Source organism: Mastigoproctus giganteus, chromosome 6, assembly GCF_048544385.1.
Source record: "Mastigoproctus giganteus isolate SK-2022 chromosome 6, ASM4854438v1, whole genome shotgun sequence".
Lineage (NCBI taxonomy): Eukaryota > Metazoa > Arthropoda > Arachnida > Uropygi > Thelyphonidae > Mastigoproctus > Mastigoproctus giganteus.
In genome coordinates, this window is record NC_143580.1 from 231,608,571 (window position 1) to 231,622,410 (window position 13,840).

Genomic DNA, 13,840 nt, shown 5'->3' on the forward strand with positions numbered 1-13,840 from the left:
ACTTCTTAGCCCATCTGCCCAAATTATCTAGATCCTGTTGCAGTAGCACACTGCCATTACTGTCATTAACAACCCTGCCAACCTTTGTGTCATCTGCAAACTTCGACATTAAGCCTGATATACCTTCATCAATATCATTGATAAATACACAAAACAACAGTGGGCCCAACACCGAACCCTGTGGGACTCCACTAATAACATTAGTCCATGAAGAGCAGCACCCATTGATTACCACCCTCTGTCTTCTCCCACTTAACCATCCTTTTATCCATTGTAGCAACTTACCCTTAATACCATTCTGCTCCAATTTGTACAGTAGTCTTCCATGCGCAACAGTGTCAAAAGCTTTCCTGAAATCCAAGTATATGATATCAAAATTATTTTTCGCATCCAGTTCCTTTGTGACCACATCATAATAACCAATCAAATTTGTCAGACAAGACTTTCCCTTAACAAACCCATGCTGTGTTTGAATTATTGCTGCAGTCTTGTCTAGATGATCCTGCAATGCATCTTTAACCAGTGACTCCATTATTTTACCCGGAACAGAAGTTAAACTAACTGGTCTGTAATTACTCGTGTCACCCTTCGATCCACCTTTGTGAATTGGGGACACATTTGCACATCTCCAGTCCGTGGGAACCTCCCCTGAGTCCAAGGATGCTCTCATAATTATGGCTAAGGGTTTGCTTAGTTGCTTTGCCGCCTCCTTTAAAATAACTGGATAGATCCCATCCACCCCAGGTGCCTTTCTTATGTTTAACTTCAACAATTTCTCCTCCACTTTGCTCTCAGTTATTACAAAATCATTAAGCACACTGCTACAATTTGATAACCTTCTTCCATTTTCAAACTGTAATAATTCCTCACGTGTGAATGTAGATGCAAAATACTCATTCAGTTTGTTTGCTATCTGAGCAGGATCATCAACAGTCGAACCATCGATGTCAAGTGGACCAATCATATTCATCCCCTTCCTTTTAGAGTTTATATAAGTAAAGAAATCCTTGCTGTTTTTCTTAGCATCCTTTGCCAAAGATTTCTCGTAATCCGCCTTCGCCTGCCGAACCTCCTTTGTGACCTGATTACAGACTAGCTTATATCTGCCACAGGCTTCTGCGTCACCTGATAATTTATATGCATCCCATGCATTTTTCTTCTCTGTCACGAGTCTCATTAGTTCATTTGATAACCATTTAGGCCTAAACCTTGAACGATATTTCTTAATCGGTATATAAAGTCTAGTAGCTTCCACGATTAATTCCTTGAATGCTTCCCACTTAGAATTTACTGTTGGTAACATCGTCAGTTGATCCCACTGTACAGAATTTAAAAACTGTCTGAGACCACTGTACTCCCCTTTACGGAAGCAAAAACCCTTTCCTTTACCCCTGACGGTAGTTACCTCTTTGAGTAAATCCCACTTCAGCACACTGTGATCACTGCCACCTAGTGGTTCCTTTATCTGCAAATTCTTAATACACGAATGATCACTGCTGATAACCAGATCAAGAGTGTTACTTTCTCTGGTTGCCTCTCGAACATGCTGCTGCAGAAAACAATCATCCAATAAATCCACAAAAGTCTGACTGATGTGTGAGTGACCAACCCACAAGTTCCAGTCAATATCTGGGAAGTTAAAATCCCCCATTATAAGACATTCAGATTTACTGGCCCACTCTATTTCTCTGTACAATTGTTCATTGTACTCATTCAAGTCATTAGGCCTATAACACACTCCTACCCTTATTTTTCCTTTCGCAGTGCTTATCTCGCAGTGCAAGAATCACTTTCACCTCTGCCAGTGGGTACTGTTAATCTATTAGTCCTTGTATCCCCCGCAAGCTAGCAGTTTTCCAACCCACCTAACACTGCCTCGATAGCATCAGCAAATATTCTTGCACCCTTTCTATTTAAGTGTATCCTATCCCTGTAGAAGCAGTCTCTCCTGTTAACAATTTGTTCACTGTGGAAAGCAGAATTTGATAATACAAAAAAAGTACAGAAAAAAATTGCACTTTTTAAGGTTTTTATGTTGTATTTATTAGGCATTCTAAATATGGAGCTGAATTCAGTGGATACAACTTACACAGATGATTTAATCTACTGGGTGGTTATAAAATAAGTTTCCCTAATCAGGAGACCCTAGTGTCAAAACTGTTAGAGTTGGTGCTGTGAAAATTAGTGGGTATGTCATTTAGGGTATGGCGAAGTGATTTGTAGAAGAAGAAAAAATTTGTTCAAATTTCTGCTGTCAGTGGAGAAATTGGCACTGTAAACATGAGATGGAATACATAATTTAGGATTAGATTTTAATATTAGAACTTAGAAATGTACAGATATTGTTCTATGTTCTTTCCTTCACTTGAGATGACATTCTGAAAATGGAGGACTGCGTGCGACACAGTTTCTTGTAGCATCTCATTGAGGATGTTGGCTACATGCTGTTTAATGCTTACTTTCAAATCAACAAGCATCTGTATGCCACCTCCGTCTTTCAGGTATCCCCATAGCCAGAAATCACAGGGATTGAGATGTGATGATCAGGCTGGCCAGAGCTGTGGAAAGTGTCTAGAAATGATGTGATCATTTCTGAATGTTGAACGGAGCAGTTCCTTTGCTTGTCAACCAAATGGGGAGGGGCACCATCTAGCATGAATGCTACGGTCTTCAAGCATTGCCTTACTTGTGGGGCAGGAATAATGTGATCTCTTAGAAGAGCACAGTACCATGCACTAGTTATACACCTTACTAGGCCACGAGGTGTAGTCTGTTCAAAGAAAAACTGTCCAATTATAAACTCCAATTATATTATGTCTAATTATAAACTCTGCTGTGAATCCACACTATACTGTAATATATGGACTTTGTAGTGATCTTTCATGCACAGCAAATGGAAGAGAAGTTCCCCATATTCAGCAGTTTTATGCATTTACAGCCCCACGAAGAGTGAAATGTGCCTTGTCAGACCACAAGATCATTTGAGCCCATGTATCAAGTTCCATATGAGCCAGAAATTGTAGAGCAAAGTCTATTCGTTGTTGCTGATCACGACTAGTTCTTGCACTACGTGAATCTTGTACAGGAATCAGCGTAAAATTATTCGAAGCAATTTACTTACAGTAGACCAAGGAAGGTTCAAGTCTCTTTACACACCTATGGCAGGCACTACTGACTGGTAGTGTTTCACATTGTGACCATTACAACCGCCACTTCATCCACTACCTCCATTGCGATACATGGTTGTCCCCTGCCTGGAATTACACCTAACTCCCCGGTTGCTTCAAATTTCTTTATTAGTTTTCGAAGCCCCACTGACCTTTACACAAACCTTTAAGTTTCCAATATTCACGTAGTGCTGCATTAGCATTACTATTATTCAGTAGAACAGTTTTACTAAAAGAGCATGTTCCTCTTTTGTAAGAGCCATAATGGTTATTGACGGTAGTGTTGGCTTTTCTGCTTTTATCGAACAGGTTGTCATTTGCGTAAGCAGCGTGTCTTGAAGTAAATGACAACTTTTACATATATGCAGCGCCATTTTTTTCCGTGGTGGAGGAAATTTAAACTAATATTTTTCTTCTACAGATTGCCTCTCCATACCCTAAATGACATACTCACCGATTTTCACAGTGCTAACTCTAACAGTTTTGACACTAGGGTCTCCAGAATAGGGAAACTTATTTTATAACCACCCGGTATATTTATACTATATTCTACATGAACATTTTACTAGAGTTTGTTATATATATCGAAAAAATTAAAATTTGTAATAAATAATAACAGTAACAATATTTTCATAAAATATTTTTTTGGATTAATCAGCGTATGCTGAAATGAAAATTGACAGTAAACTGAAACTTTTTTTTAATAAGTCAGATATGATTATCTAATTTATTAAAATCACTCAGGATCAGAAGTGACCAAGTTGCAGCTTATGAGATGTTTGTGGCTCTTTTACACTTAGCATTAGCATTAGTAGAGGCATATGATGCAAGAAAGCAAGCTTATATAGCATCAGCCAAAAAAAAAAAAAAAAAAAAAACCAACCCTTTCCTATTTCACCCATCCATTCGCTTCAAATGTTTGTCTAGTTCTGTCTTGAGTTTATTTAAGCTGTCAACTTCTACAACGACAGATGGAAGTTTGTTCCAGCAATCAATTTCAAAATTTCCTCAATTTCAGTTTATGCCCCCTCAGGTTTGTAATCTGAGCAAGGGGAAATGAATTAAGCTCTCAGACAAATATGGAATGGAAATATCATACCTAAAAGCAATACTTTAACAAGAAATAAAAAGAAAAAAAAAACTGTAACTAGCAACCGAATATATTTATTTGGTATTTTAAGAAAATACCAGATATTCTTAGGAAACAATTATTATGCCTTTAGTCATGCAACGTTCGAAAAAGGGATGGGCATGGTTTTCTCCAAAAAAAATGTTAGTCTGCTTTATAGAATTTTAATAATATACTGTTTTATTTATTAAAACAGTATATTATGAAAGCATGTTAAATGTAGTTAAAACAAAGCTACTTGCAAGTAATTTCAAATGACTTGATCTGAAGAGTAAATTTTTCTTGTGTACAAAGTCTTTGAAGTGCATATTGTGAAAGCCACAAGTACGTACTGAACAGGCTTGTAATGTATATTGAAAGCTTGAAGCATTTGGGGATTATCTTGTGCAGTTCTCAAAGCCACCCTCAGAAGCTTGGCTTGGCCATCTCCGCTCTGGATGATTAATAAGTCCTGTTTCAGCAGTAATAATTTTAATTTATACACACCAAATGTGATTAATTATGTACAGAGAGATGCTCATAAGGTTTTTTAACATACTTTTTGATATTTCAGTGTGGTGCCAATAGGTCAGGGTTTGCTCCTCATACTCTTATTTCTTGTGGCTCGTTGTTACAGTTTAAATGTAGAAGGAGATCATAGCAAGCAAACAAAATTATTAAGGTACAGTATTAATAGTATTTATACTCATTAACTAAAAAAAAATAAAATAAAATAAAGTAAATTGCACGTGTGCCAAGCACACATGGTAGATAGTTTTATGTGGAACAACCTTGTAGTCATATGACAAATACTTGTATTGTCACAATCATATTATTCAATAAATGGCTACAATAAAATAGGTAATTAGGCTATTGGCTTGGATTTCGCTAAACTCTTCCTAAGGATACCAGTCATGAAAAATGCATCATGCACTCTAATCATACTACTAGTGAGTGCTCAGCACAGACTAGTGGTGGGTGCCTGGAAAGTGCCTCTGGTGAATGACGTCACTTCTGTGACCGATCAGATTTACTCAGTTGATGCCCCCAAGCAATGTTTCACATAAAAATCACATAATGCTATTTATGTGAAATATATACAAGGACACCCAAAAGTTCTATGATATCAGAAAAATAAGATACAAACAAGACATTTGTATAAATTTCATACTAGATATTATTTGTAAATTTGTTTGTCTATGGATATCAGTAGAGCAGATATATTTTAGAGCTCATTATCTGAAATTATGCTGGTAAATGTTGTATAATAATATTAGATATTGGTCTGAAATGAAATACAATACAGTAGTTGTGGTTTTCTGCTAAACAGGAGGTTTCTGTTTATGCATTTGGCAAGAGTGTCAACTTCATTGGCCACACATGGGCTCAGTTAACTGGAGTGCATATTTTGTGATTCTTTTTAGGGTGGCTGCACATCAAATAAACATGAAATTTGAAACAAACAGATTTCATGAAATAGGAATGCACTATTAGCAATCGAAGTCCGTCACATGAAACGCATTGCACTGGTGTGTGGACTTCAGTTGCTAATAATGTGTTCCTGTTTTATGAAATCCATTTAAGATTTCATGTTTTGTGTTTCTTTGATGTGTGGTCAGCTTTAGATTTAAACACACAACATGGACAACATCAAAAAGGTCTGTAGTCACATGGTCACTTCCCTGTTGCACTCTGTTTATTTGTTGTCCGTGGCAGCATATTGGTTTCATTATACTGTCATTGTTTGGAGGGGTCTGGATTCAAGTCCTTTTACATGTTGGAAGAGTTTGTAAAGGCCTCTACAATCAAGACTGCAGTTAGGTGATCTCAGTCAGATGGTCAGATTTTCCCCTATGAGTTATTCTGGGTTTTTTGGCTTACAAAATATACATATCAACCCATTAGAAACATGGTTGTATGTACATAATGCACAATGGTGTAATATGGCCTAAGTTGCTGCTGCTGCTGTACTACCTAATAACCAACATCAGTTTATCTGCCAGCATCATCTGTATGAAGCTCTTGAACAAATTTTAAATATTTAATGTTTTTGTTTCTGCAGAATTTGATAGAGTAAATGTTTATTAATATCAACTTTTGGTTAATTTTGCACATACAAGGTGTCTGGCTGCAATTTTTGCAGTAATTTGAACTTCTTGTTTCACACTTGTGGGTTGTTGTTGTTATTTGGTTTTTAGGAGCATTAGCAACTAAGGCCATATTGCTCCGGGGATATGCGGTGGTCATTCCCTGACCTTTCTGCATCCTCCGTATTTGGTGGTCACGGGCTTGAACCCCGGTCTAATCCAGAAGCGTGTGCTACGCACTGCTGCTCCTGGCTACGGAGGCGCCACACATGCACACACACACACACACTTGTGGGTGTTGTAAGTATCACTGATCTTGGTCTGTATGTATATAAAGCTATACACATGCATCATGAACACTAAATCCAGACACACAGAAAAGTGTAGCTCTACTTTAAGTTGTTCAGTTGCTCAAGGTAGAATCTACAACAATTTCCAAAACTTTTTATTATTTCTATGTCATCACAGGTTATTTCAGCACTGTGATGAGAACCAGTCAGTTTTGGGCAAGGGTTGCGTGGTTTTCCGTTCTGGTAACACATTTTATAAAACAGGCAAGCTGGTCAGAGAATATACATGCAGTTTACAGGCACAAGTTATAATATATTTTAGTCATTTGTCTTATTTTTTCACATATGAAGTTGTTTTATGTTTATTGATAATACGAGGGGGTATCAAAAAGAGTTCATACCCTGACCTAGATAAAATATCAGTAGGAAGTTGCTGTTTTTATATAAGTTGTCTACATATTTAATAACTAACATGTGAAATTTTATTCTCGTAGGCGATTGTACACCAGAGGTGGAGCCCGGAATCTGAGGAAGGACATTAGGGTTGACAAAGTGGAGTATCAAGCAGTGATGAAGTTCCTGCATTTGCAGGACAAGAAAGCTTAGGAAATTGACAAAGAAATGAAAGCTGGGTGTATAGGCAGAATTTTCCATCCTATGACACTGTAAAAAAGTGGAAATGGGAGTTTCATTGCATACAAGTGTCTTTGACAAGCCAAGAGAAGGAAGGCCATCAACATCTATAGACAGTGAGACAGTTGCAGAGGTTGAGTAGCCGGTGCTGAGTGACAGATGTGTGATAATTAATTTCATCGCAAATGCAGTGGGAATTAGTTATGAGTCTGCCCACAGCATTTTATATGGCCATCTGCACGTCTGAGGTCTCCACACGATGGGTTCCAAGATTGCTGATGCCTTTGCAAAAGCAATGTCGAATGCATTGTTCTCACCAACTGTTGGATTTGTGTAATGTGGGCGTTGAGAACTTTTGGTGACAAATGATGAATGCTGGGGTACAATGAAGAAACCTTTGTGTGGATGCTGCTTTGATTTGTCTCAGGAAGTCATCAGTGAAGTAGAATCACGGTTTCAAGCAAAAAGTGCAAACTTCTATGATCAAGGCATTAAACAACTGATCCACAGATGGGAAAAAATGTGTTACTATACATGGCGAGTACATAGAAAAGGATTAAAGTTCCCGTGAAGTTTCACCTTTCTAGGTAAGGGTATGAACTCTTTGATATCCCCTCGTACATAAAGAAGAATTACTCCATGGATTAGCTACATAAGTCAGTATTTTTTCCTGATATCTTTTTCAAAAGCATAGAGTTTTGAAAGAAATTTAAAATATCATGAAAACTGTAATTTTATACAAATGAAAATATGAGAAAACATTGCTTTCTTGGCAAGAAACTTCCTTCCTTTCTTTCATTCAATCACATGCATTAAGCATACACATGATCAAAAGAAAGAAGCAACAAATTGAAATGAAAACAAAATCTGTTTACTGTAGGTGCCTATACATTTATTTTAACGGCGCCTCCGTAGCCAGGTGGACAGGAGCAGCAGTTGGTAGCACACGCTTCTTGATTAGACCGGGGTTCGAGCCTGTGACCACCAAATATGGAGGATGCAGAAAGGTCAGGGAATGAACACCGCATATCCCCGGAGCAATATGGCCTTAGTTGCTAATGTTCCTAAAAACCAAATAACTCTAACTCTATTTATTTTAAACAGCTAACCAACCAAAACACCTTTACTTCCCTCACCCCCACAGCCTTTAATCCTGCATATCTACAGTTAATCATTGTAGTTATTATCTTCATATTCAGTTATTATATTCAGCAGTGCAAATGCATAACCAAAGTGATATACCCTCACACTCACCAAGGAATGTGTGCCACTTTTGTAATAAATAAATGAAATAAAAGCAGGGTACTAACAAGCACCATCTTTTCAAGGAGACATCAGTGCTTGCGAACTCCAAAAAGGATTGTATTTCAGTCGTTGACCACTATCCATCCAAATGTCAATGTGTTCCTACATGATCCAAATACAGAAAGAAAATAATGAATAAACTAAACAAAATCGTAATGTATCATAGCCAGTGCCCTCTATAGGTTAAATATGCAAACATAAATGAAATGGAAATGTGAACACTGACTAAGCCAATCAGCAGTTGAAAACTAATTCATAATAAACAATTTTTTTCATTTACTTATTATGAAAGTGGCACTTCTTCCTTTGTAGGTGTGCAGGTATCTCTTTGGGCAGGGTGTCGTGCATTTGCCTTGTCTGTTTTTTTATTTTATTTTATTTTTACTATTAGGATATCTTGGTACTGAGATAGCAGAACTGCACCTTGCCAAATATAACCCTAATTCCCTAATTATAACATTAATTTGCCACATTAGTCTTAATTTTAAACACATTTGTCTTTATATTAAAGTTGGAGATGTTTTGTTTTCACATTAGTATGCAATATATACAACCAAATGTACATTTTAGTAATTGTTTATATGTTTATTATGTTTGGGTGTATAAATTCAATCTCTTTTATTGATTTCAATTTACTCATACATTACACTTCATTTGAATTGAAATTACTTTGAGCCCAACCCTATAGCAGGTTTAGAAGTTACTGTTATGTAACTTCTAAATGCTTACATCCATTGGTTCCTGAAAAGATATCTTGGCAGACAAAATTCTTTTTTATTCTATTTAATTGTACTCTATTCTTTATATTTTTGCGTTTTATTTTGCAAATCCAACAATCTTCAAAAGCACTGTCTGCAGAGAAGACATGTCAGCAAGCTTTGATGTACTTAAAGTACATCAAAGCTTGCTGTACTTGCTTCTAAAAATAATTTCTTTCAGTTTCAACATCACCATCAGCCATTTTCAATCCACTGCAGGATGAAGGCCTCTCCAGCAACTTTCTAATTTCTTCTGTTTTGTGCAATGGCCATCCACTTGCTACCCACAAACTCATGAATTTCCTCTGTCCATCTCCGGCATTGTCTTCCAGGTTTTCTTCTAGCTCCTCTTGGGTACCAATCAGTTATTTTCTTAGTCCATCTGTCGTCTTGTCTTCGAGATCCTACCCAAGACCATTTTAGTTCTTTAGTTTTGATAAGAATGTCATTTACTTGAGTTTGCTGCCTAATCCATGTGTTTCTCTTTTTATCTAACAGTCTGGTTCTCAATATAATTCATTCCATTCTTTGCTGTGTAGTTCTCAGCTTCTCTCCCATTCTTTTTGTGAGTGCCAAAGTTTCACTTCCATAAGTCATGGTGGGGAATATACATTGGTTCATTATTTTATGTTTCAGACAAATTGGGATATTGCTCCTCAGTATGTGACTATATTTCCTGAATGCTATCCATCCAAAATTTATTCTTCTCTTGACTTCCAGCCATTTAACATTATTACAGCTAATGACTTGTCGTAGATAAGTATATATGACTCCAGCTTTTCAATTACTGCTCCTTCAATCATTATATCCCTTTCTGCGGCCTACTTGTTCATCATTACTTTTGTTTTAGCCATATTCATCTTTAGTCCAAAATCCTTACTAACTGTGCATAATTGATTAAGATTTTCCTCTAATTCTTTGGGATCGTGGCTTATGACCACAATGTCATCTGCAAATCGTAAATGGTTTAGGTACTCTCCATTCACTTTGACTCCTTTCTGCGATGAGTCTAATCTTCTGAAAGCTTCCTCAAGGGCAGCAGTAAACAACTTGGGAGATATTGTGTCTCCTTGTCGAACTGCTTTCTCAATTTTAGACTTGCTATTGTCTTTGTCTAGTCTAATAAAGGAGGTAGCGTTCTCATATAGTTTCTTCAAAATCATAATATATGGGGTATCTATGCTTTGCCTTTCCAGTGCCTGAAACATAGTGTAGTATAAATTGAGTAGATTTGTAATCCTGCATATTTTTTGCTTATAATGCACATATTTTACATTGTTTTTTGAAAAACTCAAGCTCCATACAACAGCAGATAGGTAGCGTTCTCATATAGTTTCTTCAAAATCATAATATATGGGGTATCTATGCTTTGCCTTTCCAGTGCCTGAAACATAGTGTAGTATAAATTGAGTAGATTTGTAATCCTGCATATTTTTTGCTTATAATGCACATATTTTACATTGTTTTTTGAAAAACTCAAGCTCCATACAACAGCAGATAGGTTAATGAGGAAAGAACATTGTTTTTGAGGTAGTATTTAAATGAAGAGACGTCAATAGGGGGTAGTAGTATGGGAGAAAAAAGTACTCTGCTGCATTTCAAGGCGTCTCGGTAGCCAGGTGGGCAGGAGGAGCAGCAGTGCGTAGCACACGCTTCTTGATTAGACCGGGGTTCGAGTCCATAACCACCAAATACGGAGGATGCGGAAAGGTCAGGGAATGACCATTGCATTTCCCCGGAGCAATATGGCCTTAGTTTCTAATGCTCCTAAAAACCAAATAACAACAACAACACTGCTGCATTTATTTTTATGGAATTATTTGTTTACCAAAATTTCTGTTTCTGTCATTCTCAATATCATTTTCCTTTATGCATGAATGTAATAACTACTTATTTTTGATTTACTGTACAGAGTGTTTTCTTTGCATATATTTAGTTCTGGGTGAGAAAGTCTCCCATGCTGCTACCAACATTGGTATCGAATTTCTTCAAGTATACTAGTTTTCTCTAGTTTTTGTGATAGTAATGCCTAACTAGAAATCTTGAAAAAGGAAAAATAAAACTGTAGCACTGAACTTGTCTTTGGACTTGATCCAAAAATATATGAAGTTAGACCAGTTTGACAAACTTACCTAAAAAGTGTTCCACTGCAACTACTTAATAATTGGAGTTCAGAGTGAATACAATTTGAAACCTCTCTCAAAGAGAAATAAATCAGGATCTGAATATTTCTCGCAGTAGTAAGAATTGTAAAACAACAAAATTGTGCAAAAGGAACAGGAAATTTTTACAATGTAGGTATTGTTAAACTTTATGAGAACTGCAGGCCTTAGTAGTGCTGCCTAGTTGAGCTATTTTCAAAATTTTACCTAAACTCATGTGAAAGGCTCACCACTAATGCTGTTTATTCTCTGTGGTCAAAGGTGGAATGCTAGATATTGTGTCTGTATTTTCCAGTTAAATTATAGTTTGAAATTAAACCTTGTTTACTTAAAATTCCTGGAAGACCATTTTAATGTCACATATACTTCTGTTTTGTTTGTTTTTGAATGCCTATTAATATTTTATAATTTTTTATTCTGTTAAAAAGTAACTGTATAAGAAATATATATATCCATCCTTTATCTTAAAATAATTTTCTTATCATTCCTCACTATACCTCAGCAATACACAGTGCTGTATGAATTTTGAGTTTTTCAGTAAAATACATTAAGAATAAATAAATAAATATACAGCACAGGTAAAGAAAGCCAACATGAGAACCACGGCAAACTACAAGAAACTTACCGGACAAACTGGTTTGCCGCTACCACAGTTTCTTCATTCTTGGTAAGCAGACAGTGCATGTTATCGGTAGCAGCAATAGAAGCAAAACAATATATTGATTGACACATAGGCATGACAGACGATGTACTCATGGCATCAAGTGATTGATTAATGTTACAATATGCATATATGTAAAGAAGCTTTCTTTCTTTTCTTATTATTTCATAATCTAAGCTTTAAAGTTAGGTAAGGAAACCTTTTCTTATTATTTCCTAACACATTTAAGGTCAGGTTAGGAAATACAACAAAAAATAAAGAAACCATGCCATGTTTAGCCAGCATTACATCATGTCTACGCATCAATCAGTATATCGTTCTCGACTTCTGCCACTACTGATAACATGCATTATCTGTTTACCAAGAATGCATGGAGAAACTGCAGTAGCGGCAAACCAGTTTGTCTGGTAAGTTTCCTGTAGTTTGCCGTGGTTCTCATGTTGGCTTTCTTTACCTTAGCCAAATATACATATACTACCCAACCAAAGATATTTGGATGCTATCACATTTGTAAAAACATGAGGTTAAACAAACAAATTAATAAGTTGTAGTTCAGCTTTGGCTCCAGTGATAGCACCGATTCATTTTAGAACACTTTTAACAAATTCCTTGTAGCAGGCAGCGGGAATTTGTGTCAGTTCCTCCCTCAGTGCAGTTACCAATTTAACTGTAGAAGAGGTCAAGTTGGCCACCCCAATCGAGAATTATAAGTCTGTTCCAGAAGTTCAGCCAAATTCAGGTATGGATTCTGGGCCTGTCAGGTGAGTTCTTAGACTTCGTTTTCCTGAAACCAGGAATTTTACACTGCTCACTGTATGGATCAGAGCATTGTTTGACTCTATTGAATTTCAACAGAACTGCCAGGGTGTGGGCACCATGAGTATTGATGGTTTTTGACATTACAACCAATAGTCTATGCCATAACTATTAGAAGCAGCCCCAGATGATGATCTGCCTCCTCCAAACTTCACTGTGTGACCTGAAGATTTGTAACCTGACTTGCTGCTTCACAGGATGAGTTCCACTTTTCTGGTCCAAGAATTATGGGCTTCAGACTTTTTCATTATTGTTTTTTTTCCTCTGGATTTAATTAATTCTTTTTACACTACCTAATTACAAAAATCAAAGTTCTGGTACATTAATGCTTAACTAAATTGTTGTCTTTATTTTTAGACTCTTAAAGAGTGTTCTACGGCATTCTGAAAACTTGAGGACCTTAACAAATGCAGAGAAGAACAGATGGGAGGAAAGTTGCCAATTGATATCACACCTTGTGTCAGATCTCTTTAAGTACCAACATAATTGTGGTGCAGTTGATCAACTGGAGAGACACACATAAGGGTGCTGTAGAAATTTTAAGTTTAGGAGATACAAATTAATGGCTTCATAATATCTTCTGTCATATGTATTTGTATCATATCATAGTAAAACAAAATTATAAATTAATACATGATATTGATCAGTGCTTTCCACATGAAAGTTTCAAAATAAACAATTTCTGGTATAGTAAAGTTCTCTTTTGTCAGATTGCCCCTTGCTCTTTTATCGATTCTGTTAGAGTGTACAAAGAATAAGTTTGCAAGGTTTGAGGAAAGGAGAACAAGAACTCTCCAGATAAACACTTGTTCCTTTTTACAACCAAAGTGAATAATACATTATGGTGTGTATT

At 36.4% G+C, this 13,840-nt stretch overlaps 1 protein-coding gene across 1 annotated transcript in view; it reads left to right on the plus strand.

Moving 5' to 3' along the window:
- The window catches only part of LOC150085077 (endoplasmic reticulum membrane-associated RNA degradation protein-like), a 110,410-nt gene extending 96,879 nt beyond the window's left edge, over nucleotides 1-13,531 (plus strand). The window contains exons 16-17 of the mRNA XM_090376456.1: nucleotides 4,850-4,957; nucleotides 13,345-13,531. Coding sequence (XP_090232582.1) covers nucleotides 4,850-4,957; nucleotides 13,345-13,510 — 274 coding nt within the window. The 3' untranslated portion in view covers nucleotides 13,511-13,531. The remainder of the gene's footprint in view (nucleotides 1-4,849; nucleotides 4,958-13,344) is intronic.
- The last annotated feature ends 309 nt before the right edge of the window (nucleotides 13,532-13,840 follow it).